Here is a 25,624-nt window from a genome sequence, read left to right as displayed (position 1 = left end):
ATAACCCTTTGGCCCACTTATCAGCCTCAGCGCATTAACACCGTTATTGTTCAACCGTTAAGCATGTCTTCCCGTTCCCCGTATCGCTTCTTTAATCAGCAAGCTATTGTTTCATCCTGATTTTGCAATTTGGTTTATACGTTGCCCTGCAAGTTGCTTTGCACGTTCTTTCTGTGTCAGCACATTCTAAATGGACTCCTTAAGAATCATTTCTCTCAATATGTATGTGTGAATATCTGAGATATATACATTAGTTTATTCAATGTCAAAATTATTGGACTTAAAACGTATGTACAACGCCCAAGACAATATAAAACACAAATTAAAATACTGTTATTACAATCAATAACACACTCGATCCCGGGATTGTATCCATGGGCACCGCATGTTCCTTCGCCATAGATTCTGTGTGCGACAGTGGCCATTGTAAGTCAGTGTCTCACTCCATCCCTGGCGGCCGCAGTAACCAAGGATTCGCCCATTTTAAATCAGCGCGTCCCTCCCTCTCTTGTGCTCACTTCTACCAAAGCCGTCACTCCCTCCCCAGCGGCCATTTCAAGTGAAGCGTCGGACATCCCACCTCTCCCGGAAGTTCCGGGAGTCTCCCGCATATTGATAGCAGCTCCCTGACGCCCGCGAATTATATTCAATCTCCCGCAAATCGATTTTTTTGAGAGGTGGAGGGAGAGGGAGGGAGCGCTCCATGGCAGAGTATTTTTAAAAAAGTACAAAACGTACTTCACCACAGACTACACTGAAGTGTTCCCCTGCCTAATAGGGGTCAGGAATAATGACAGTGTTGCTCGCTGCACTGTTTGCAACAGTGACTTTTCTATTGCCCGTGGGGGGTTAAATCACTGTTGAGGTGAGTTTAACGGGTGTCATTTGTTCATTCGCATAGCTAACGCTATTTAAACTAGCTGGCTGGCCGCTAAGGAGCTACTCTCTTGCAGACATCCCACCTCTCCCGGGAGTTCCGGGAGTCTCCCGCAAATTGATGGTGTCTGCTTCCTTGAAATGAGATTTTGCAGGGTGGAATTCATTGAGTGATGGAATGGTGCAGGCGGAACTTCACTGTGTGTTTGGCATTGCAAGTGTGTGATGGGACGGTGTGGAGGGAGTTTCACTCTGTGTCTGACCCCGGGAGTGTGTGATGGGACGGTGCGGAGGGAGATTCACTCCGTGTCTGACCCCGGGACTGTGTGATGGGACGGCGTGGAGGGAGGTTCACTCTGTCTGACCCTGGGAGAGTGTGATGGGACGGTGCGGAGGGATATTCTCTCTGTGTCTGACCCCGGGACAGTGTGATGGGACGGTGTGGAGGACAATTCTCTCTGTGGCTGGTCCCGGGTGTGAGTAAATTTACAAATGTAAATGAAACAATGTGTGAGCTGCTGACGTGCGGGAATAAATAAGCTGCTCCCGACTCACTCACAGTCAGACACAATTAACTGACCGGCGACAAGGAGTGACCGGTTGAATAATCAGTCCCGTTTCTCATCGTCACTCTGCATCGGGGAACCGATGATTATAAAATCACACTTCAGGGCCGTGTCCGGGATCGCTGCAGATCCAGGGTCACTGCCGAGGGATTTGTCCATTTAGCATCATTATATCGGCCAGGCTGCCGAATACACCGTCCTCAGCAAAGGGGGCAAAAGGATTCTCTCCCGGGATCATCCCCCTCACCCCGGGACACCGGTGTCCCAGACTGAACCCCGGACCCCCGGGCTCTTCCTGTCTGGGTAATTCCCCGGGGAGCCACGTGGGGAGTCTCGAACACGCACTTCCGGCGGAAGCTGCCCCGTCGGACAACAGGCGGAAACACGTCACTGCGGGACCGCTGCGAGCGACGCACACAGCGCGAGGCCCGAGCCGGGTCCGTTAAAACCGTTGAAAGTTGAACCAGGCGCGCGGCCGTTAAAGGTAAGGGCGGGAGTTAAAGGGGAGGGCGGGGAGTCGGCCAAATGTCCCCATCCCGCCGGCGGGGATGTTCACACATTCAGATGTTCACACGGTCTCCACTCTCAGTCCGGGTCTGACTCCCCGCAGAGATCTCAGTTCCTTCATCCCGGTCTCACTGAACCGATTCACCACATTCAGATGTTCAGATCCACTCTCAGTCCGGGTCTGGGTTCCTGCAGAGATCTCAGTTCCTCCATCCCGGTCTCACTGAACCGATTCACCACATTCAGATGTTCACAGATCCACCATCAGTCCGGGTCTGGGTTCCTGTAGAGATCTCAGTTCCTTCCTCCCGGTCTCACTGAACCGATTCACCACATTCAGATGTTCACAGATCCACTCTCAGTCCGGGTCTGGGTTCCTGTAGAGATCTCAGTTCCTTCATCCCGGTCTCACTGAACCGATTCACCACATTCAGATGTTCACACGGTCACTCTCAGTCCGGGTCTGGGTTCCTGTAGAGATCTCAGTTCCTTCATCCCGGTCTCACTGAACCGATTCACCACATTCAGATGTTCACAGATCCACTCTCAGTCCGGGTCTGGGTTCCTCCAGAGATCTCAGTTCCTTCTCCCCGGTCTCACTGAACCGATTCACCACATTCAGATGTTCAGAGATCCACTCTCAGTCCGGGTCTGGGTTCCCGCAGAGATCTCAGTTCCTTCATCCCGGTCTCACTGAACCGATTCACCACATTCAGATGTTCACAGATCCACCATCAGTCCGGGTCTGACTCCCTGTAGAGATCCCAGTTCCTTCTCCCCGGTCTCACTGAACCGATTCAACCACAGCCTGAAATAGAAGGGAGAATAAAGATGAAATAAACAGATCACACAACAGTGTCAGTAACAGGGGACCGGGGTTAATGTTTCAACAACACTCACAGACAAATATCACCAGAAAACCCGCGGATCTGCTGATATTTTATCACATTGAACATTAACACAAACACTCACTCGATCCACTCCAGACTCGGGAGGGTCAGTATGAGGCAGCGGAGAGCGGGGACAGATCCGTCTGTCAGAGTGTTTAATCCCAGGCTCAGCTTCGTCAGTGATGGGTTTGTACTGAGAGTGGAGACGAGATCCTCGGCACCAGAATCTGTGAGACCGACATCCCTCAGCCTGGAGATGAGAGAGAGTGAGGGTGAAGGACACAGAGAGACAGGAGACGGTACAAATCCCCAGTGTTTATCAGTAACACAATTACTGATCACATTAATGTTCAGTGTCAGACACCTAGTGACTGTAAACACAATCTCCCACAGTCTGGTACTTACTCCAGTTTCTGTATTTTACACTCCGGGTTCCTCAGAGCTGCAGACACCAGTTTCACTCCTGAATCTCCCAGTTTATTACCAGTCAGGTTCAGCTCCGTCAGTGATGGGTTTGTACTGAGAGCGGAGGCGAGATCCTCGGCACCAGAATCTGTGAGACCGACTTTCCACAGCCTGGAGATGAGAGAGAGTGAGGGTGAAGGACACAGAGAGACAGGAGACGGTACAAATCCCCAGTGTTTATCAGTAACACAATTACTGATCACATTAATGTTCAGTGTCAGACACCCAGTGACTGTAAACACAATCTCCCACAGTCTAGTACTTACCCCAGTGTCTGTATTTTACACTCCGGGTTCCTCAGAGCCGCAGACACCAGTTTCACTCCTGAATCTCCCAGTTTATTATCACTCAGGTCCAGCCACGTCAGTGATGGGTTTGTACTGAGAGCGGAGACGAGATCCTCGGCACCAGAATCTGTGAGACCGACACCCCACAGCCTGGAGATGAGAGAGAGTGAGGGTGAAGGACACAGAGAGACAGGAGACGGTACAAATCCCCAGTGTTTATCAGTAACACAATTACTGATCACATTAATGTTCAGTGTCAGACACCCAGTGACTGTAAACACAATCTCCCACAGCCTGGTGATGAGAGAGAGTGAGGGTGAAGGACACAGAGAGACAGGAGACGGTACAAATCCCCAGTGTTTATCAGTAACACAATTACTGATTTTTTTCTTCAGCACGACTGGGCAGGTCGGCCAGTGGGAACAGCGAGAAGAGTTTAAAAGGAAGACAGATTTACAGGCGAGCGTCAGAGGAGCGGGAGACAGAGTAGGAAGGCTTTGGCTCAACGGGGCTTCGGCGATGAAGGGTCGAGGCGAGGTAGGTTATCTGTTTACAATACAGACAGAGAGTATGTGTGTGAGGCTGGGTTTCTGTGCTCGGTGTCAGATGTGGGAGATCCTGGAGACTCCCAGCCTCCTGGACGGCAACATCTGCACCCGGCGTGTCGAGCTGCAGCTCCTTAGGGACCGAGTTAGGGAACTGGAGATGCAGCTCGATGACCTTCGTCTGGTCAGGGAGAGCGAGGAGGTGATAGAGAGGAGTTACAGGCAGGTGGTCACACTGGGGCCACGGGAGACCGAGGAACTGGGTCACAGTCAGGAGAGGGAAGGGCAAGAAGCAGGTACCAGTGAATACCCCAGTGGCTGTTCCCCTTGACAATAAGTACTCCGGTTCGAGTACTGCTGGAGAGGGAGCAACAACAGCTACACCTCTGGCACAGTCTGGCCCTGTGGCTCAGGAGGGTGGGGAATGGAAGAGGATGGCAGCAGAGATAGGGGACTATAGTTAGGGGGTCAGACAGACGATTCTGTGGACGCAGTAAAGAAACTCGGTTGGTAGTTTGCCTCCCAGTTTCCAGGGCCAGGATGTTCCTGATCAAGTCCAAGATATCCTGCAGTGGGAGGGAGAACAACTGGAGGTCGTGGTATATATTGGTACCAGTGACATTGGTAGGAAAAGGGAAGAGGTCCTGAAAACAGACTACAGGGAGTTAGGAAGTAATTTGAGAAGCAGGACCTCAAAGGTAGTGATCTCGGAATTACTGTCTGTCCCACATGACAGTGAGAATAAGATTAGGATGAGGTGGAGGATAAACGCGTGGCCGAGGGATTGGAGTAGGAGGCAGGGATTCAGATTTCTGGATCATTGGGACCTCTTTTGGAGCAGGTGTGACCTGTACAAAAATGACGGGTTGCACTTGAATCCCGTATATTAATATACGGACAGCAAGGTTTGCTAAGGCTACTGGGGAGAGTTTCAACTAGAATTGCTGGGGGGAGGGAACCAAATTGATGTGACGGAGGAGAGGAAGGTCGGCTCACAAATAGAGAGAATTTGGAGACAGTGCGAAAGGGAGGATACGCAGGTGATAGAGAAGGGAGGCACTCGGTCCGATGGTTTGAGATGTGTCTATTTTAATGCAAGGAGTATGATGAATAAAATAAATGATTGTCTGTGTCTGAGTGAGTCTCTGTGGGTGGAAGTTAGGAACAGGAAGGGGTCAATAACTCTACTGGGTGTATTGTATAGACCACCCAACAGTAACAGGGACATCGAGGAGCAGATAGGGAGACCGATTCTGGAAAGGAGTAACAATAACAGGGTTGTTGAAGTGCGAGATTTTAATTTCCCAACTATTGATTAGCATCTCCCTAGAGTGAGGGGTGTCAATGGGGTGGAGTTTGTGAAGTGTGTTCAGGAAGGTTTCTTGAAGCAATACAAGAGGAGAGGCTGTACTTCATCTGGTTTTGGGAAACGAACCTGGTCAGGTGTCAGATCTCTCAGTGGGACAGCATTTTGGAGACAGTGATTGCAATTCTATCTCTTTTACCATAGCATCTTGGAGGAAGGGGGACGGGGAGGGGAGACCTCACAGGAGGAAGGGGGATGGGGAGGAGAGTTCGTACAAGAGGAAGGGGGACGGGGAGGAGAGATCCCACAGGGGGAAGGGGGACGGGGAGGGGAGATCCCACAGGGGGAAGGGGGACGGGGAGGGGAGATCCCACAGGGGGAAGGGGGACGGGGAGGGGAGATCCCGCAGGTGGAAGGGGGACGGGGAGGGGAGATCCCACAGGAGGAATGGGGACGGGGAGGTGAGATCCCACAGGAGGAAGGGTGACGGGGAGGAGAGATCCCACAGGAGGAAGTTGGACGGGGAGGAGAGAGCCCACAGGAGTAAGGGGGACGGGGAGGAGAGACCCCACAGGAGGAATGAGGACTGGGAGGAGAGATCCCACAGGATGAGGGGTGACGGGGAGGAGAGATCCCACAAGAGGAAGGGGGACGGGGAGGAGAGACTCCACAGGAGGAAGGGGGACGGGGAGGAGAGACCTCACAGGAGGAAGGGGGATGTGGAGGAGAGATCCCACAAGAGGAAGGGGGACGGGGAGGAGAGATCCCACAGGGGGAAGGGGGACAGGGAGGAGAGATCCCACAGGAGGAAGGGGGACAGGGAGTAGAGATCCCACAGGAGGAAGGGGGACGGGGAGGGGAGATCCCTCAGGAGGAAGGGCGATGGGGAAGAGAGATCCCACATGAGGAAGGGGGTCGGGGAGGAGAGATCCCTCAGAAGGAAGGGGGAGGGGGAGGAGATCCCACAGGACGGGGGACGGGGAGGGGAGATCCCACAGGAGGAAGGGGGACGGGGAGAGATCCCTCAGAAGGAAGGGGGACGAGGAGTGGAGATCCCACAGGAGGAAGGGGGACGGGGAGGAGAGATCGTACAAGAGGAAGGGGGACGGGGAGGAGAGATCCCACAGGAGGAAGGGGGACGGGGAGGAGAGATCCCACAGGAGGAAGGGGGACGGGGAGAGATCCCTCAGAAGGAAGGGGGACGGGGAGTGGAGAACCCACAGGAGGAAGGAGGACGGGGAGTGGTGATCCCACAGGCGGAAGTCGGATGGGGAAGAGAGATCCCACAGGAGGAAGGGGGATGTGGAAGAAAGATCCCACAGGTAGAAGAGGAATGGGTAGCAATCTCCGAGGAGGAGGATGTGAAATGTGGAAACCATAGACAGGGTGCAGAGGAGATTTACAAGGATGTTGCCTGGATTGGGGAGCATGCCTTATGAGAACAGGTTGAGTGAACTCAGCCTTTTCTCTTGGAGTGATGGAGTATGAGAGGTGATTTGATAGAGGTGTACAAGATAATGAGAGGCATTGATCATGTAGATAGTCAGAGTCTTCTCCCCAGGGTTGAAATGGCTAGCACGAGAGGGCATAGTTTTAAGAATGGGCTGCTGGAGGCGAAAACTTTAAACTCCAGGATGGCTACATGGAGCTTAGAAATATAGAGCACTATGGGTAAAACCGAGATAATTCTAAGGTAGAAAAATGTTCAGCACAGCTTTGTGGGCCGAAGGGCCTGTATTGTCCTGTATGTTTTCTATGTGTCTACTGATCACATTCATTCTCAGTGTCAGACACCCAGTGAATGTAAACACAATCTCCCACAGTCTCGTACTTACCACAGTATCTGTATTTTACACTCCGGGTTCCTCAGAGCCGCAGACACCAGTTTCACTCCTGAATCTCCCAGTTCATTATGCCCAAGTCTAAACACAAACAGACAGATTGATAAACAAAGTGATTCAAACCGTGGGTGTGGGGGAATTTCTGTCACTCGGATATTTCAGGAAACATTAAACTGTCCAGTGAATCACTGATCGGAGTTCCCATCAGTGTCAATGTCCCTCACTGCCCAGCTCCAGGGTATTTACCGAATGTCGGTAATTTCGTCTGTCGGTGTGACCCTCTAAACCCCACATATACTGTCCCATTCCCCAATGGAGAGAAAAGTGTTTCTGACCGAAATGCAGAAATGTCAATGGGACACAGCGAAATAGACCCACCCAAGCTAAAGGAATGGGGAAGAGAGATCCCACAGGAGGTAGGGGGTTGGGGAAGAGATCCCAGAGGAGGAAGGGGGATGGGGAAGAGAGATCCCACAGGAGGAAGGGGGACGGGGGGAAGAGATCCCACAGGAGGAAGGGGGATGGGGAAGAGAGATCCCACAGGAGGAAGGGGGTTGGGGAAGACAGACCCCACAGGAGGAAGGAGGATGGGGAAGAGAGATCCCACAGGAGGAAGTGGGATAGGGAAGAGAGATCCCACAGGGGGAAGTGAGATGGGGAAGAGAGATCCCACAGGAGGAAGGGAGATGGGGAAGAGAGATCCCACAGGAGGAAGGGGGATAGGGAAGAGAGATCCCAAAGGAAGAAGCGGGATGGGAGAGGGAGATCCCACAGGAGGAAGGGTAATGGGGAAGAGATCCCACAGGAGGAAGGGGGATGGGAGAGAGAGATACCACCAGAGGAAGGGGGATGGGGATGAGAGATCCCACAGGGTGAAAGTGGATGGGGGAGAGAAATCCCACAGAAGGAAGGGGAATGGGGAAAAGAGATCCCATAGGATGATGGGGCATGGGGAAGAGAGATGAGACAGGAGGAAGTGGGTGGGGAAGTGAGATCAAACAGGAGTTTGGGGGATGAGTAGGGGAGATCCCATAGGAGGAAAGGGGATGCTGAGGAGAGATCCAACAGTTGGAAGGATGGGGGAGTGGGAACAGAGAGCCCAGAGGATGAAAGGGGGATGGGAAAGCGAGATCTCACAGGAGGATTGCTACCCATGCCACGTGCTAGTGAGGCTAGAAATAGGAAGATAATGCAGCTAAATACGTGGCTGAGGGGATGGTGCATGAGGGAGGGGTTCACGTTTCTGGACAATTGGGCTTTCTTCCAGGGGAGGTGGGACCAGTTCAAATTGGACAGTTTGCACCTGAACTGGAGGGGACTAACATCCTTGTCGGTAGGTTAGCAAGTTCTGCTCCGGGGGTTTTAAACAAGGTTGCAGGGGGAGGGGAACCAGAGTGTTAGAGCAGATAGTGAGGTGGTGGAGGATAAGGGTCATGCGAGGACTGCTTGTATAGACAGATATCAATGGTGTGTACGTGATAGAAATGTTCTCAGGTGCATCTATTTCAATGCAAGGAGTATTGCAGGTAAGGCAGATGAGTTTAGATCGTGGATTGGCACGATGATATCGACATTATTGCTATTAGTAAGAGTTGGTTTGCAGGAGGGGCAGGACTGGCAGCTTCATGTTCCGGGTTTCCATTGTTTCAGATGTGATAGAGGGGAGGGATGAAAGGGGGCGGAGTGGCATTACCAGTCAGGGAGAATATCACAGCTGTGTGTAGACGGGACAGCCCGGAGGGTTCGTCTACAGAGGCCATATGGGTGGAGCTGAGGAACGGGAAAGATGTGAGCACACTAATAGGATTGTATTATAGACCGCCCAGTAATCAGAGAGAATTCGAGGAGCAAATCTGTAGAGAGGTAGCACACCAATGTAAGAAACAGAAAGTCGTAATCGTAGGGGATTTTAACTTTCCACATATTGACGGGGACTCCCATTCTGAGAAAGGGTTAGATGGCGTGGAGTTTGTCAAATGTGTCAGGAAAGTTTTCTAAATCAATACATTGAGGTATCAACGAGAGAGGGTGCAGTACCTGATCTCCTATTAAGTAACCAGGTCAGGTGACAGAAGTATGTGTCGGTGAACATTTTGGGTCCAGTGACCATAATATCATTAGTTTCAAGATAATTATGGATAAGGATAGGACTGGTCCACCAGTTAAGGTTCTGAATTGGAGAAGGGCCAATTTTCTGGAAATGAGAGAGGATCTGGGAAGAGTGGATTGGAATAAGTTGTTTTCTGGCAAGGATGTGTTCAGTAAGTGGAACGCCTTCAAGGGTGAAATTTTGAGAGTGCAGGGTTTGCATCTTCCTGCCAGGATTAAAGGCAAAGTTAACAGGCAGAGGGAACCTTGGTTTTCAAGGGATATTGGCGATCTGCTTAAGTAGGTGTTTAGCAGCTATAGGAAACAAGGAACAAATGAGGTACTTGAAGAGTATAGAAAATGTAAGCAAATACTAAAGAAGGAAATCAGGAAGGCAAAAAGAAGACATGAGGTTACTTTGGCAGATAATGTGAAGGTAAACCCGAAGGGTTTCTACAAGTATATTAAGAGTAAAAGGATAGTAAGGGACAAAATTGGTCCCCTAGAAGATCAGAGTGGTCGTCTCTGTGTGGAGCCTCACGAGATGGGGGAGATCTTAAACAGTTTTTTTGCGTCAGTGTTTACTCAGGAAACTGGCATAGCAGATATGGAATTAAGGGAAACAACCAGTAGTGTCATGGAACATATCGAGATTAAAGAGGAGAAGCTGCTTGCTGCCTTACAGTGAATAAAGGTAGATTAATCCCCCGGAACTGCCATGATATTCCCTCGGACCTTGAGAGAGACTGGTGTAGAAATTGCAGGGGCCCTGGCAGAAATATTTAAAATGTCCTCAGACAGGGGTGCGGTGCCGGAGGATTGGAGGGTAGCTCATGTTGTTCCGTTGTTTGAAAATGGCTCCAAAAGTACACCAGGTAATTACAGGCCAGTGAACCTGACATCCGTAACAGGTAATTTATCAGAAGGTGTTCTGAGAGTTCGGATATGCAAGGATTTGGACAGCCAAGGGCTGATAAAAGATAATCAACATGGCTTTCATGTTAGATCATGTTTAATGAATCTTGTAGTGTTTGTCGAGGATATTACCAAGAATACATATGAAGGAAAGGCTGTGGATGTTGTCTACATGGACTTTAGTAAGGCCTTTGACAAGGACCCACATAAAAGGTTAGTTCAGAAGGTTCAGACACGAGGTATCCATGGAGAGGTTGTAAACTGGATTCGAATTGGCTGTGTGGGAGAAGACAGAGAGTGGTAGTGGATGATTGCTTCTCAGACTGGAGGCCTGTGACTATTGGTGTGTCTCAGGGATCTGTGCTGGGACCATTGTTGTTTGTCGTCGAAATCAATGATCTGGATGATAATGTGATAAATTGGATCAGCATTTTTGCTGATGACACTAAGATAGATGCGTTGTGGACAGCGAGGAAGGCTTTCAAAGCTTGCAGAGGGATGTGGACCAACTGGAAAAATGGGCCAGAAAATGGCAGATGGAATTTATACCATATGACATATAACCAGATAACGAATACAGCAGGGAAGCAGGCCATCTCGGCCTTTCTGGTCTGTGCCGAATGCTTATTCTCACCTAGTCCCACCTACCTGCACTCAGCCCATAACCCCCCATTTCATTCCTTTCCTGTCCATATACCTATCCAATTTTTTTTAAATGACAAAATCAAACCCGCCTTTACCACTTCTACTGGAAGCTCGTTCCACACAGCTACCACTCTCTGAGTAAAGAAGTTCTCCCTTGTGTTACCCCTGAACTTTTGCCCTTTCACTCTCAACTCATTCCCTCTTGTTCGAATCTCCCCTATTCTCAATGGAAAAAAGACTACCCACGTCAGCTCTATCTATCCCCCTCATAATTGTAAATACCTCTATCAAGTCCCCCCTCAACCTTCTATGCTCCAAAGAATAAAGACCTAGCTTGTTCATTAGGTGCTGAAACCCAGGTAACATTCTAGTAAATTTACTCTGTACTCTCTCTATTTTGTTGACATCTTTCCTATAATTCAGTGACCAGAACAGTACACAATACTCCAAATTTGGGCTCACCAATGCCTTGTACAATTTTAACATTACATCCCATCTCCTATACTAAATGCTCTGGTTTATAAAGGCCAGTATACCAAAAGCTTTCTTCAGCACCCTATCCACATTAGATTCCACCTTCAGGGAACTCTGCACCATTATCCATTGATCACTCTGTTCTGCTGCATTCCTCAGTGCCCTACCATTTACCATATATGTCATTTTTGGATTACTCCTACCAAAATGTATCACCTCACACATATCAGCATTAAACTCCATCTGCCATCTTTCAGCCCACTCTTCTAACTGGCCTAAATCTCTGAACAACAAGCTTTGAAAACCTTCATTATCCACAATGTCACCTATCTTAGTATTATCTGCATACTTCCTAATCCAATTTACCACCCCATCATCCAGATCATTAATGTATATGACAAACAAGATTGGACCCACTACAGATCCCTGAGGCACACCACTATTCACCACTTTAATGCAGACAAGTGTGAGGTGTTGCATTTTGGAAGGACAAATCAAGGTAGCACATACACAGTAAATGGTAGGGCACTGAGGAGTGCGGAGGAACAAAGGGACCTGGGAGTTCAGATACATAATTCCCAGAAAGTGGCGTCACAGGTAGACAGGGTTGTAAAGAAGGCTTTTGGCATCCTGGCATTCATAAATCAAAGTTGAGTATAGGAGTTGGAATGTTATGGTGAGGTTGTACAGGACATTGGGAAGGCCAAATATGGAGTATTGTGTACAGTTTTGGTCACTGAACTATAGGAAGCATATCAGTAAGGTTGAACAAGTGCAGAGAAGATTTACTAGGATGTTGCCCGGTCTTCAGGAGTTGACTTACAAGGAAAGATTGAACAGGTTAGGACTTTATTCCTTGGAGCATAGAAGAATGCGGGGAGATTTCAAAGAGGTTTACAAAACTCTGAGGGGTATAGTCAGGGTAAATGCAAATAGCCTCTTTCACATAGATTAGGAGAGATAAATTACAGGAGGACTTGGTTCAGAGTGAAAGGGGAAAGGTTTAGGGTGAAATTCTTCACTGAGAGAGTAGTGAGAGTGTGGAACAAGCTGCCATCTGATGTAGAAAATGCGGAATCACTCTTAAGTGTTAAAAATAAATTGGATAGATGTATGGATGGGAGAGGACTGGAAGGTTATGGACTGGGTACAGGTCAATGGGACAAGCGGAATAGAGATTCGGCACAAAGCAGAAGGGCCGAATGGCTTGTTTTCTGTGCGCAGGTGTTTTATGATTTTATGATTCTATGAGGGGGTGTGGGGAGGAGAGTTCACTCAGGCAGAAGGACGAATAGGAAGAGAGCTCCCACAGGAGAAGGGAGATGGGGAAGGGATATCCCACAGGAGGAAAGGGGATGGGGAAGAGAGACGTCACAGGAGGAAAGGGGATGGGGAGCAGAGATCACACAGGAGGGAGATGGGGAAGTGATATCTCACAGGGGGATGTGGGAAGGGGTAGAGAGAAGTCGCAGGGGGAAGGGGGATGGGGAAGAGACATCCCATAGAAGGAAAGGGGAAGGGGAAAAGTGATCCCACCGGAGGAAGGGGGATGGGGAAGAAAGAACACACAGGGGGAAGAGGGATGGTTAGAAAGATCCCACAGGAGGAAGGGGGATGGGAAGGGATACCACTGGAGGAGAGGGGATGGGGAGGGGATCCCACAGGAAGAAGGGGATGGGGAAGGGAGATCCCATGGGAGGAAGGGGAGCGGAGAGAGAGGCATTAAACAGGGTGAAGGGGGAAGGGCTTGAGAGATCGGCCAGGAGGAAGGAGGACGTGGAAGAGAGATCCCACAGGAGGAAGGGGGATGGGAAAGAGAGATCCCACAGGAGGAAGGGGGACGGGGAAGAGAGATCCCACAATAGGAAATGGGATGGGGATGAGAGATCACATAGGAATAAAAGAGTGGAGAGTATAAATCCCACAGGAGGAATGGGGATTTGGAAGAGATATCCTACAATAGTATGAGGGATGTGGAAGAGAGATCCCGCAGAAGGATGTGGGATTGGGAAGACAGATCCCACAGGAGGAAGAGTGATGGGGAAGAGAGATCCCACAGGAGGAAGCGGGATGGGGAAGGGTGATCCCACTGGAGGAAGGTGATGGGGAAGGGAGATCAAACAGCAGGAAGTTCTTGGGGGAGAGACCAGAGCAGGAAATGGAATGTGGAATAGATGTCCAACAGAAGGAATAGGATGGGAAAGAAAGAACCCAGAGGAATAAAGCTGGTGGGGAAGATAAATCCGACAGGAGGAAGGAGCATGGGGAAGAGAGATCTGATAGGAAGGGAGGGACGTGGAAGAGAGATCATACAGGAGGAAGGGGGATGAGTAGGAGAAATACCTCAGGAGGAACGGGGATGGGAAAGAGAGATCCCACAGGAAGTGGGGACATGGAACACAGGAACCACAGGAGTAGGATGAGTGCAGAAGAGGGATCCCACAGGAGAAGGGGGATGGAGAAGAGCGATCCCACCAGAGGAAGTGGGATGGGGAAGACAGATTCCACGGGAGGAAGGGGGTTGGGAAAGAGAGCCCAGAGGAGGAAGTGGAATGTGGAAGAGAGGTCCAACAGAAGGAAGTGGATGGGATAGAGAGATCCCATAGGGAGAAATCTGGTGGGGAAGATAAATCCCACAGAAGGTAGGGTGTGGGGAAGAAATATTACATAGGAAGAAGGGGAGGGGGAAGTGAGATTCCACAGGAGGAAGTGCGATCGGGTAAAGAGATGCCAGGGCAGGAAAGTGGATGAGAAGAGATATCCAATAGCGGGAAGGTAATGGGCAAGAGAGATCCCGTAGGAGAATGTGGGATGAGTAGGAGAGATACCTCATGAGAAATGGGGATGGGAAAGAGAGATCCCACAGGAGGAAGAGGGATGGGAAAGAGAGATCCCACAGGAGGAAGGGGGATGGGGAAGAGAGATCCCACAGTAGGAAGTTGATGGGGAGGAGAGAGTGCACAGGAGGAAGGGGATGGGGAATAGAGATCCCACAGAAGTAAGAGGGTTGGGGAAGATATATCACTAGGAAGAAAAATGGTGGGGAGGAGATATCCCATAGTCGGAAGGAGAATGGGGAAGGGAGATCCGACAAGAGGATGTGGGATGGGGAAGAGAGATACGTGTGCAGGGACAAGACAGATCCCACAGGAAGAGGGGGCATTATGATGACCCATAGGAGGAAGGGATCCCACAGGATGAAAGTGGATGGGGAAGAGAAATCCCACAGAAGGAAATGGAATGGGGAATACAGATCCCATAGGATGATCGGGCGTGGGGACGAGAGATGAGACAGGAGGAAGTGGGTGGGGAAGCGAGATCATACAGGAGGTTGGGGGATGAGTAGGAGAGATCCCATAGGAGGAAGAGGGATGGGAAAATAGATGCCACGGGAGGAAGTGGGATGGGTAAGTGTGATCCCACCCGACGTAGGGGATTGGGAAGAGTGATCCCACAGGAGGATGGGGATTGGGGAAGAGAGATGTACAGGAGGAAGGGAAATGGGGAATCAAGATCCCATAGGAAGTGGAGGGATGGAAACAGAGCCCACACGGTGGTCAGGTTGATAGGGAAGAGAGATCCCACAGGAAGAAAGGGATGGGAAGTTTAAATCCCACAGGAGGAAGTGGGATGGGAACAGAGGCCCCAGAGGGTGAAAGGGGACGCGGAAGGGAGATCCCACAGGAGCATGGGGGGTGGAGAAGAGAGATTCCACTGCAGGAATGGGGATGGGGAAGAGCGATTCATTAGGAGTAAGGGAACTGGTGATGAGGGATCCCACAAGAGGAAGGTGTATAGGGAACAGAGTCCACAGGAGGAAGGGGGATGGAGAAGAGAGATCCAACAGCAGGAAAGGGGATGGGGATGAGTGTTCCCACAGGAGGAAGGGGGATGGAGAAGAGAGATCCAACAGCAGGAAAGCAGATGGGGAAGAGAGATCCCACAGCAGGAAGGGGGATGGGGAGGAGAGATCCCACAGCAGGAAGGGGGATGGGGAAGAGATATCCCACAGGAGGAAGGAATGGGGTAGAGAGATACCACAGGGGGAAGTGGGATGGGAAAGAGAGATCCCACTATAGGAAATGGGACGGGGAAGAGAGATCCCACAGGAGGAAGGGGGACGGGGATGAGAGATCACACAGGAGGAAGGGGGATGGGAAAGAGAGATCCCACAGGAGGAAGGGGGATGGGAAAGAGAGATCCCACAATAGGAGATGGGATGGGGATGAGAGATCACACTGGAATAAAAGGGTGGAGAGTATAAATCCCACAGGAGGAATGGGGATTTGGAAGAGATATCCTACAGCAGGATGAGGGATGTGGAAGAGAGATCCCACAGGAGGAAGGGGGATGGGGATGAGGGATCCCACAGGAGGAAGGTGGATTCTGAGGGGAGATCCAACAGTTGCAAGGAGGGGGGAGTGGGAACAGAAATCCCAGAGGATGAAAGGGGGGTGGGAAAGCGAGATCTCACAGGTGGATTGCTACCCATGCCACGTGCTAGTGAGGCTAGAAATAGGAAGATAATGCAGCTAAATACGTGGCTGAGGGGATGGTGCATGAGGGAGGGGTTCATGTTTCTGGACAATTGGGCTTTCTTCCAGGGGAGGTGGGACCAGTTCGAATTGGACAGTTTGCACCTGAACTGGAGGGGACTAACATCCTTGTCGGTAGGTTAGCAAGTTCTGCTCCGGGGGTTTTAAACTAGATTGCAGGGGGAGGGAGCAGAGTTTTAGAGAAGATAGTGAGGTGGAGGAGGATAAGGGTCATGCGAGGACTGCTTGTATAGACAGATATCAATGGTTTGTACGTGATAGAAATGTTCTCAGGTGTATCTATTTCAATGCAAGGAGTATTGTATGGAAGGCAGATGAGTTTAGGTTGTGGATTGGCACGATATCGACATTATTGCTATTAGTAAGACTTGGTTGCAGGAGGGGCAGGACTGGCAGCTTCATGTTCCGGGTTTCCATTGTTACAGACGTGATGGGGGGAGGGATGAAAGGATGAGAAGTGACATTACCTGTCAGGGGAATATCACAGCTGTGCGTAGACGGGACAGCCCAGTGAGCCTGACATCAGTAATAGGTATATTATCAGAAGTTGTTCTGAGAGATCGGATATACAAGGATTCGGACAGCCAAGGGCTGATAAAAGATAGTCAGCATGAATTTGTGTGTGGTAGATCATTTTTAATGAATCCTGTAGTGTTTTTCGAGGAGGTTACCAAGAATGCATATGAAGGAAAGGCTGTGGATGTTGTCTGCATTGACTTTTGTAAGGCCTTTGACAAGTTCCCACATAAGAGGTTAGTTCTAAAGGTCCAGACACCAGGTATCCATGGAGAGGTTGTAAACTGGATTCAAATTGGCTGTGTGGGAGAAGAAAGAGAGTGGTAGTGGATGATTGTTTCTCAGACTGGAGGCCTGTGACTAGTGGTGTGTCTCAGGGATCTGGGCTGGGACCATCGTTGTTTGTAGTCTGTATCAATGATCTAGATGATAATGTGATAAATTGGATCAGCAGGTTTGTGGATGACACTAAGATAGAGGTGTTGTGGATAGCGAGGAAGGCTTTCAAAGCTTGCAGAGGGATCTGGACCAACTGGAAGAATGGGCCAGAAAATGGCAGATTGAATTTAATGCAGACAAGTGTGAGGTGTTCCATTTTGGAAGGACAAATCAAGGTATGACATACACGATAAATGGTAGGGCACTGAAGAGTGCGGAGGAACAGAGGGATCCGGGGGTTCAGATACATAATTCCCTGGAAGTGGCATCACAGGTAGACAGGGTTGTAAAGAAGGCTTTTGCCAACCTGGCATTCATAAATAAAAGTACTGAGTATAGGAGTTGGAATATTATGGTGAGGTTGTATAGGACATTGGTGAGGCCAAATTTGGAGTATTGTGTGCAGTTCTGATCACCTAACTATCGGAAGGATATCAGTAAGTTTGAAAGATTGCAGAGAAGATTTACTAGGATGTTGCCAGGTCTTCAGGAGTTGAGTTACAAGGAAAGATTGAACAGGTTAGGACTTCATTCCTTGGAGCATAGAAGAATGAGGGGAGATTTGATAGAGGTTTACAAAATTATGAGGGTATAGACGGGGTAAATGCGAATAGGCTCTTTCCACATAGATTAGGAGAGATAAATATGAGAAGACGTGACTTCAGGCTGATAGAAGAAAGGTTTAGGGGGAGCATTAGTAGGAACTTCTTCACTGAGAGTGTGGTGAGGGTGTGGAACGAGCTGCCATCTGATGTGTAAAATGCGGACTCACTCTTAAGTTTTAAGAACAAATTGGATAGATACATGGATGGGGGAGGACTGGACGGTTATGGACTGGGTGCAGGTCAATGGGATAGCGGAATAAAGTTTTGTTTTTTAGACTAGAAGGTCTGAAAGGCTTGTTTTTTGTGCTGTAGTGTTCTATGATTTTATGATTCTATGGGGAAGAGAGATCCCACAGGAGGAAGGGGGATGGGGAAGAGAGATCCCACAGGAGGAAGGGGGATGGTGAAGAGAGAACCCACAGGAGGAAGGGGGATCGGGAAGAGAGATCCCACAGGAGGAAGGGGGATGGTGAAGAGAGATCCCACGGGAGGAAGGGGGATGGTGAAGAGAGACCCTACAGGAGGAAGGGGGATGTGGAAGGGAGATCCCTCAGGAAGGGGGGGCGGGGTTGTGTGGAAGAGACATCCCACAGGAGGATGAGGAAAGAGTAATAGAGAGCCCACAGGAGGAATGGGGATGGGGGCGAGATTCTAAAGAATGGAAGGGGGATTGGGATGAGAAGTCCCACAGGAGGATTCCAAGTGTAAACGATAATCCTACAAGACGAGAGGACGCAGAAATTTTTTGTACGAGTGTGTTGGGTCTGAACAGAGACCCAGAGGAGATGCGCCCTCTCTCTTTGCGTATCTGGAAGTGAGCAAAGTCACACACGGGGAAGGGCAGTGGGACGACGATCTCACAATGGTATTTCTTTCCTTCTCACTGGGACAGTCTGCTGACGGTCTCTTGTCCCTCACCGGGAAGGGGGTGTGAATCTCTGACCCACCTGCTGCAGTCAGTGTCGATCTGGGTGTCAGTCACAGTGAGAAGGAACATTGTCAATGGACGTGTCACAGGCAGCGAGAAACACGGCCATTCCTGTGATTTACTACCATTAAACCAATGGTCGTTGTTCACTGATCTGATTAAGTCTCCAACATCCATCCACAAGGATCCACAGAACCCTCCCGTCCTTGGGGAGTTACTGAATGATCCCCTAGGCATTTGTCACAATTCTTCACAATCTGATTTACCACAAATTTACCGAAATTCCTTTACATTGAAACAACACAATGAGACAGTTTCACAGTTCGGAGTGAGAGACAAACCAAGTTACCTCAACTCCTGGCACTTGTGCAGCCCGGGTCCCAGCCGCTGGATTCCTTCACACTGAATGTGGCAGTTCTCCAGGTCGAGCTGTTTTATTGTATCACAGAGTCCGATGACATGAGACAGGACCGCGCAGTCAATCGGGGTCAGAGTCATTCCACTGAGTGAAAACTTTTCCACAGATCCCAGAGCGGCCTGAGCCAGTCCACGATTCTGAGACTCAAACAGGTAGTGCAATGTGTTCAGGAGGCTCCTTTTACCAGCTTCATTCCTCGTGTTTCCAACCTGGCGTTTAACCTCCTCCTTCACCCAGTCAATCACCCGGCAGGTTGTTTGATGAGGAAATGGACCCAGAAACTCCTCCAGGCCCCGAGCTGACATTGGGTTGGAGAGACCAGCAACAAAACGGAGAAATACCTCAAACCGCCCATCTGTCGTGCTGTGGACTTCAGTGAGGAATTTCAGGATATCCCCGGGATGTGGATTCAGGAATTGTGCGACTGCAGCTACAAACTCTTGGACAGTGAGGTGTGGGAATGTGTACACCACGCTCCGGGCAGAATCCTCTCTCTCCAAAAGCTCCATCAGGAACCCGGACAGGAACTGGGAAGGCTGCAGAGTGTAGTTGATCAAATCTCCATCTGTAAACACAATCTTCCTCTCGTGCACTCCTCTGAAGGCCATCTGACCAACCCTGAGTAACACATCACGGGGTCTCTCAATCTCACGGCCGTGGTTTTTCAGGATGTTGTAAATATAGTAGGAGTACAGTTGGGTGATGGTCTTGGGAACTCGCTGTGGGTCCCTGACTCTTTGTGTGAAGAAGGGGCCCAGTGCCAGAGCGAGGATCCAGCAGTAGGAGGGGTTGTAGCTCATGGTGTACAGGATCTCATTCTCCTTCACGTGTTTGAAAACAGCTTCCGCCACCGTCTGATCTTCAAAATGTCTGATGAAATATTCCTTCCGTTCCTCACCAACAAATCCCAGGATTTCAGCCCAGACACTGATGTCTGCCTTTTCCAATAAATGTAACGCAGTGGGGCGGGTGGTCACCAGCACTGAACACCCTGGGAGCAGGCTGCCCTGGATTAAACTGTACACAATGTCAGACACTTCACACCACCACTCGGGATCTGGGCACTGGTGCTTGGGTTCTGTGTCTCTCCGACTGTCCGCAAAATCAATTGTGTGCTTGAATTCATCCAAACCATCGAATATAAACAGCAATCCCTCTGGGTTCTTCCAGACCTCTCTCAGGATATTCCCAAAGTAAGGATACTGATCCAGAATCAATTCCCTCAGGTTTATTCTGCAGTTAATGGAGTTTAAATCCCGGAATTTGAAACTGAAGACAAACTGGAATTGTTGGTATATTTTCCCCGTGGCCCAGTCATAAACAATCTTTTGTACCATTGTTGTTTTCCCGATCCCCGGGACTCCAGCCACTGCTGTCGAACATCCCGAAGTTGATTGTGCGAAGAATCTTTTAATTTTGTCCCGAAAATGATGTGAGTAACTATTCTTAAACAGATGAGCAATCCGGATTTTCTCCAGCTCTCCGAGGAGATGTTTTTCTCTCCACTCCTCGTGGTCTCTGCCTCTTGCCAGCAGCTCATGTTCCACCAGTCTCCGGTCTCGAACAGTAGAAATGACCGTGAGCTCAGCGTATCGATCAACCAGCTGGAAAACCTTCACCTTCTCCCTCATCAGGATCGTGTTCACTCTCAGTGTTTCAGTCTGTGCCCGCAGAGTCTCCTTGTGTTTCTGTTGAACATCTTCCATGGGAACAGACAGTGGACAAACTGTTAGATGCCTCAACTCAGAACTCAGTATTTAAGCACACACGAGTTAGCTCAAAGCTACTGCATTCTGTCAAAGGAACAGATCGGGGAATCACAACTCCCCCTCTCCTCCCACCATCACTGATTCAAAATACAAAGAAGTAGGTTTGTTGATCAGTACTTGCACTGTGGGTGCGTGGGTGGGGTGTGTGAGATCTCAAACTGTGTTCGAATCCTGTCATGGGTGTGTGGCGTCTCACAAAGTGTCTGGCCTCTGCCAGGGATATATGGGGATCTCACAGTGTGTCAGCAACCTGCCGGGAATGTGTGGATTCTCACAGTCTGTCAGGACCCTGTCAGGGGTGAGTGGACTCTCACAGTCGGTTGGGACCCTGTTAGGGGTGTGTGGGGTCTCACAGTCGGTCGGGACCCTGCCATGGGTGTGGGGGGTTTGACAGTGTGTCAGAACCCTGTCACAGATGTTTGGGTTCTCACAGTATGTCAGAAGGCTGTGAGGTGTGTGTGGGGTCTCACAGTGTGTATGGACCCTGTCAGGGGTGTGGGGGGTCTCACAGTGTGTACGGACCCTGTCAAGGCTGTGAGGGGGTCTCACAGTGTGTCAAGACCCTGTCAGGGGTGTGGGGTGTCTCACAGTGTGTCAGAGCCCTGCCATGGGTGTGTGGGGACTCACAGTTTGTTAGGACCATGTCAGATGTGTGTGGGGTCTCATAATGTGTCAGGGCCCTATCAGGGTGCGAGGGGTCTCACAGTGTGTCAGGACCGTATCAGAAGTGTGTGGGGTCTCACAAGTTTTTCTGGAACCTGTCGGGGGAGTGTAGGGTCTCACAGTGTTGTTGGTCCTTGCTAGGGGTGCATGGGGTCTCACGGTGTTTATGGACCATGTCACGTATGTGTCGGGTCTCCATTCAATGTATTCAGCTGTAATAGGGAGTGTAGGAAAACATTGATTGTGGACATAATCACTTTGCAGAATGTGACAGTGGTAGAAATGATGTTCTTCAACAATCAGGAAATGTATCTGTTTAATATTCAGAAGTGGGTGTGGGAATTTCACTGTCATGTCTGTTCCCTCAGCAAACAAATGTGTAATATAGTGAACAAGCTTGTAGTGATTTACCAAATCCATGGTGCTGGGGAAGTGAGGGGATTCATTAACTGGATGTGGACTGGAACAGCATTAACAGAGGTGACAGAGATGTGAGTAATTTGTAAACTTCCTGTTTTGTCTATCTCTGGTCCCATATTTAAATATCATCTTTGGGATATGTTCTTGTAAACGAGAGAGACTGAACCAGGAATCTGGCCGAGAATCCTTATATTTCTGTTAAGAGCTTCAAATACTCAGATAAAACATGGGCTGATGCAATATTACTGTTTTTGATATTTGTTTTTCCTACACTCTCTCCTGTGTTAAATGTGCGGTTGAGTAATCCATCTCAGTCTGCGATGATGAAGCCTTACAATCTCTGAGCCCATGCACTGCCCCGGGCTCCATTTTCACAGACATGATGGGCTTATGGATGTAGTGAGCTTCCCATCCAGACGGTCACAATTTAACTAATTGCAATATTATTTATAGATATTTTCAGTCCTCTGCACCTTCCTTGCCGCGATCCCACAACCCTCGGTTTCCCTGTCCTGATTCCCATCTCTCACCCTTCCACAGTGTCCCTCACACAACACCGGCAGACAGGAATCTCAGCTTCTGTGGACTGAGCTGAGGAATATGTCCCCCAGTCTCACCCTCTCTAACACCGTAGCAGTGTTTGCACTCGGGAGTGCAGATGTGAACACAGCGCAGTTCATCTGCAGCTCTGTGGTTGAACAGACCAGTTGGGATGTTACCTGCTTTTCTAATTAAAGTGATGCTATTATTACTATTCAGTGACTGGAACTTCAGTGGACGCCCAACTCTAAGAAAAGATAATCTGCGGGAACTGGGGGAGTTTGAAAAATGGTTCAGGATGAGGCTGTTCAGGGAGGGGCAGTGGTTGGCAACAGAAGGTTTTGACTTATTGGTGTGAAGAAATATAAGATTATTTTTCCATTCTCCAGTTCACCCCTTCTCCACTCAGACTCCGGTGGGGATCTGTAGTTGCAGGCCCCAGAGCGGTGTGACCACTTTCCTCAAACTCGCCAGCTCTCTGCCTCTTTCCTCAAAATGTCCTGTCAAAACTCTCCCTCTAGTAAACACGATTCCCTGTGTCTCACTGTGTTCTCTGTCACAGTGCCAATATGTACCTATTCAGATACTTGTGGCTCAACAACTGAACCGCGCGATGCAAATTACAACCGTTGGTGGAAACAGAGGTCAGGTTTCAACCATATGAACTCCACTTCCGCCACATCTGGGCCACTGCGTACCGTTCCATTCACCCCACTGCAGAAAGGATGCAAAAGCTTTAGAGAGGGAGCAGAAGAGGTTCACCAGGATACTGCCTGGTTCAGAGGCCATGTGCTATCATGAGGAACTGGGTAAAATTGTATTGCTTTCTCTGGAACATCAGAGGCTGAGGGGGGCTCTGACACAGCTATAAAAAATTATGAGAGGCGTCGATAGAGTGGACAGAGAGAGTCAATCTCATGGGGTTGATTTGTTTATTATTTATTGTACTACCCTGCACTGCTTTGTGCACTTTATGTAGTCCTGTGCAGTCTGTAGTCTAGTGTAGTTTTTGTCTGGTTTTGTAGCCTTGTGTTGTCTCACATGGTTTTGTGTTGTTTCATGTAGCACCACGGTACTGGAGGAAGTTTGTTTCATTTTTACTGTGTGCTGTACCAGTAGTTTATGGTCGAATTGACAATTAAAAGTGGCTTGACCTGACTTGACTTGAAATATCTCTTACTAGAGGGCATGCAGTGAAGTTGAGAGGGAGCTGGATTAAGGGGGATGTGAGGGATAGTTTTTCTTTAATCAGAGAGTCGTGGATGCCGGAAATGACTGCCAGGTAAGGTTGTAGAGGCAAATTCTCCAAGGCTCTTAAGAGACCTTTGTATAGGCACATGGATGTAAGGAAGATAGAGGCACATGGACATGGTGTAGGAAGGAGAGATTAGAGTTTGGGTTTGTTTGATTTATGTCTTAGCTGGTTTGGCACAATATTATTTCCCTAATGGCCTCTTCCTGTGTTATACTCTTCAATGTTCAATGCACGTTCACTTACCTTTCAGCGCACTGAGAAACTTCAGTAAACCTTGAGCAGGATTTGATCGATGGGAGGGATCAGAACCTGTTTGAATTTAAAGACATTGAAGAAGTGATTTGTATAAATTTGTAGTGTGCAGTATTCAATCCAAATTTAAGTTAATCTCTGATACTATCTCACCATGTTCCTCTATTTCCTTCAGTATTTTGTCCAACTCTGGAACACCAATCCGCATTTTCACAAAGGTTTCCCACATCACCCTCCGGGCTCGGGGGCCTTTCTCCATCACCAGGCTCAGGAGGAGTTTAGAACTGTCCGCCCGCTCTCCCTTATCAGCGAGATCAGAGATTTTCTGTGAAGAGTAACAGTGAACATATTGGGGACTGACAGATTCACACAGAGAATGAGAAGTAAATGATGTGCTCTGTAACGGGTTCACACTGAGCAGTCACCCGGACGGGTGCTGATCCTGTCTGGACATGGACTGTACATTCTGAGTGCAGAGCACACGGAGGGACATTCACCGTGAACCTGGTCCACCAGTCAATGAGATCTTGGCTGGTCTGTGGCCGCTTCATTGACGTGGTTCCAAATCCGTAAATAATTCCTCATGGGATTCGACCGTGTAAAACAGAAATCAGGAAATAACGATCACAGATGAGGAAAGAAGTCAGGAGGGTTTTTATAACAGAGTGAGCAGTCACAGAGAAGTTGCAGAAAAGATGATGTGATTCATCTCCTCAGTCCGCCAGTGTCCAACATGACAGCGGATTCCCGGCTGACACCTGATGCCTTTCTTTTGCCTTTTCCAGTGGAGGTTTCTTCAGTGATTACACATTACAACATGGTGGTATTCCCCGATCCAGACTGTTTTCAGTCACAGATTGTAACACAATCAACTTCACCAAGAACAGAAGACACTGGAGCTCCTGTGGCACCCACTGATGATGTCCCGGTTCTCACTGATATCCTGCCGTCACGCTGCACGGTCTTCCCAAACCGAAACTTTCCGTCATATTTCTATTCAATACTGTAAGACTACACAACTGTTACCTGCTCAACTCACTCTGAACATTGAGTAGCCACCCAGCAGTCCGCGGGATCTTTTCACCCCTTTCTATCGCTGCTTCAGATTCACATTTTTGTGATTGTATGTACAGTATTTACTTCCCAGTTGTTATTTTATCTAATTTAATATCTGATGAGTGAGATTTCCGACACCCATCAGTCCTGTGATGTGTGAAAATTCAAACCCATTCTCCCTCCCACTCACCCGATGTTCCTCTCCGCTGAACTGATTCTCGGCCGTTAATGCCAGGCTCACTCCGTGCACCCCTCCTTCCATCGCCTGCTCCAGCCTGTCCCGGTAGGAGTCCGTCAGCTGCAGCAGCTGGGAATCATTCCAGCTTGCCAGGAGCTCAGTGATCACTGAGTTCGGACCTGTGACGGACAATGGGGAAAATTAAGGAAATTACTGACCCGATATTGGGCAGCAACTTTCTCTCTGGAACTTAAAGATGGTGTGGCAGGTCACCAAACTCAGTCCGAAATATATATAGTAGGGGGAGAGGGGTATAGAGAGGGAGTCAAAGAGGGAGGGGTGAGAGTTCCGGTGGTAGGGGGAGTGAGCTGGAGATGGGAGAGAAGGAGGACGGGGGAGGTGGGGGGAGAGTGAGAAGTAGTGGGGGCAGAAGGGAGAGGTGGGGAGAGACGGAGAGGAGAGGTGGAAGAGTGGGGTGGAGAGAGATGGAGAAGAGAGGGGGAAGAGAGGGGTGGGGAGGGACGGAAAGCAGTGGGGGATTGGAAGGTGGGGAGAGACAGAGGGAAGAGAGGAATGGGGAGACGTAGAGGGGGAGGGGAGTGGTGAGGAGAGATGGAGAACAGAG

At 49.4% G+C, this 25,624-nt stretch overlaps 1 protein-coding gene across 1 annotated transcript; it reads right to left on the bottom strand.

Annotated features, from left to right (window-relative positions):
* Positions 1-6,735: 6,735 nt before the first annotated feature.
* LOC132387800 (NACHT, LRR and PYD domains-containing protein 3-like) lies at positions 6,736-25,308 on the bottom strand. The gene is made up of 5 exons (XM_059960179.1): positions 25,012-25,308; positions 23,919-24,090; positions 23,757-23,822; positions 18,798-20,565; positions 6,736-7,364 (listed from the first exon to the last, which is right to left on the bottom strand). Exons 1-5 carry the CDS (start codon positions 25,081-25,083, stop codon positions 7,274-7,276), a joined length of 2,169 nt encoding a protein of 722 aa, XP_059816162.1. The 5' UTR covers positions 25,084-25,308; the 3' UTR covers positions 6,736-7,273.
* Positions 25,309-25,624: the final 316 nt, after the last annotated feature.

Source organism: Hypanus sabinus, unplaced genomic scaffold, assembly GCF_030144855.1.
Source record: "Hypanus sabinus isolate sHypSab1 unplaced genomic scaffold, sHypSab1.hap1 scaffold_221, whole genome shotgun sequence".
Classification (NCBI taxonomy): Eukaryota; Metazoa; Chordata; class Chondrichthyes; order Myliobatiformes; family Dasyatidae; genus Hypanus; species Hypanus sabinus.
This window is presented reverse-complemented; position numbering and strand designations above follow the sequence as displayed.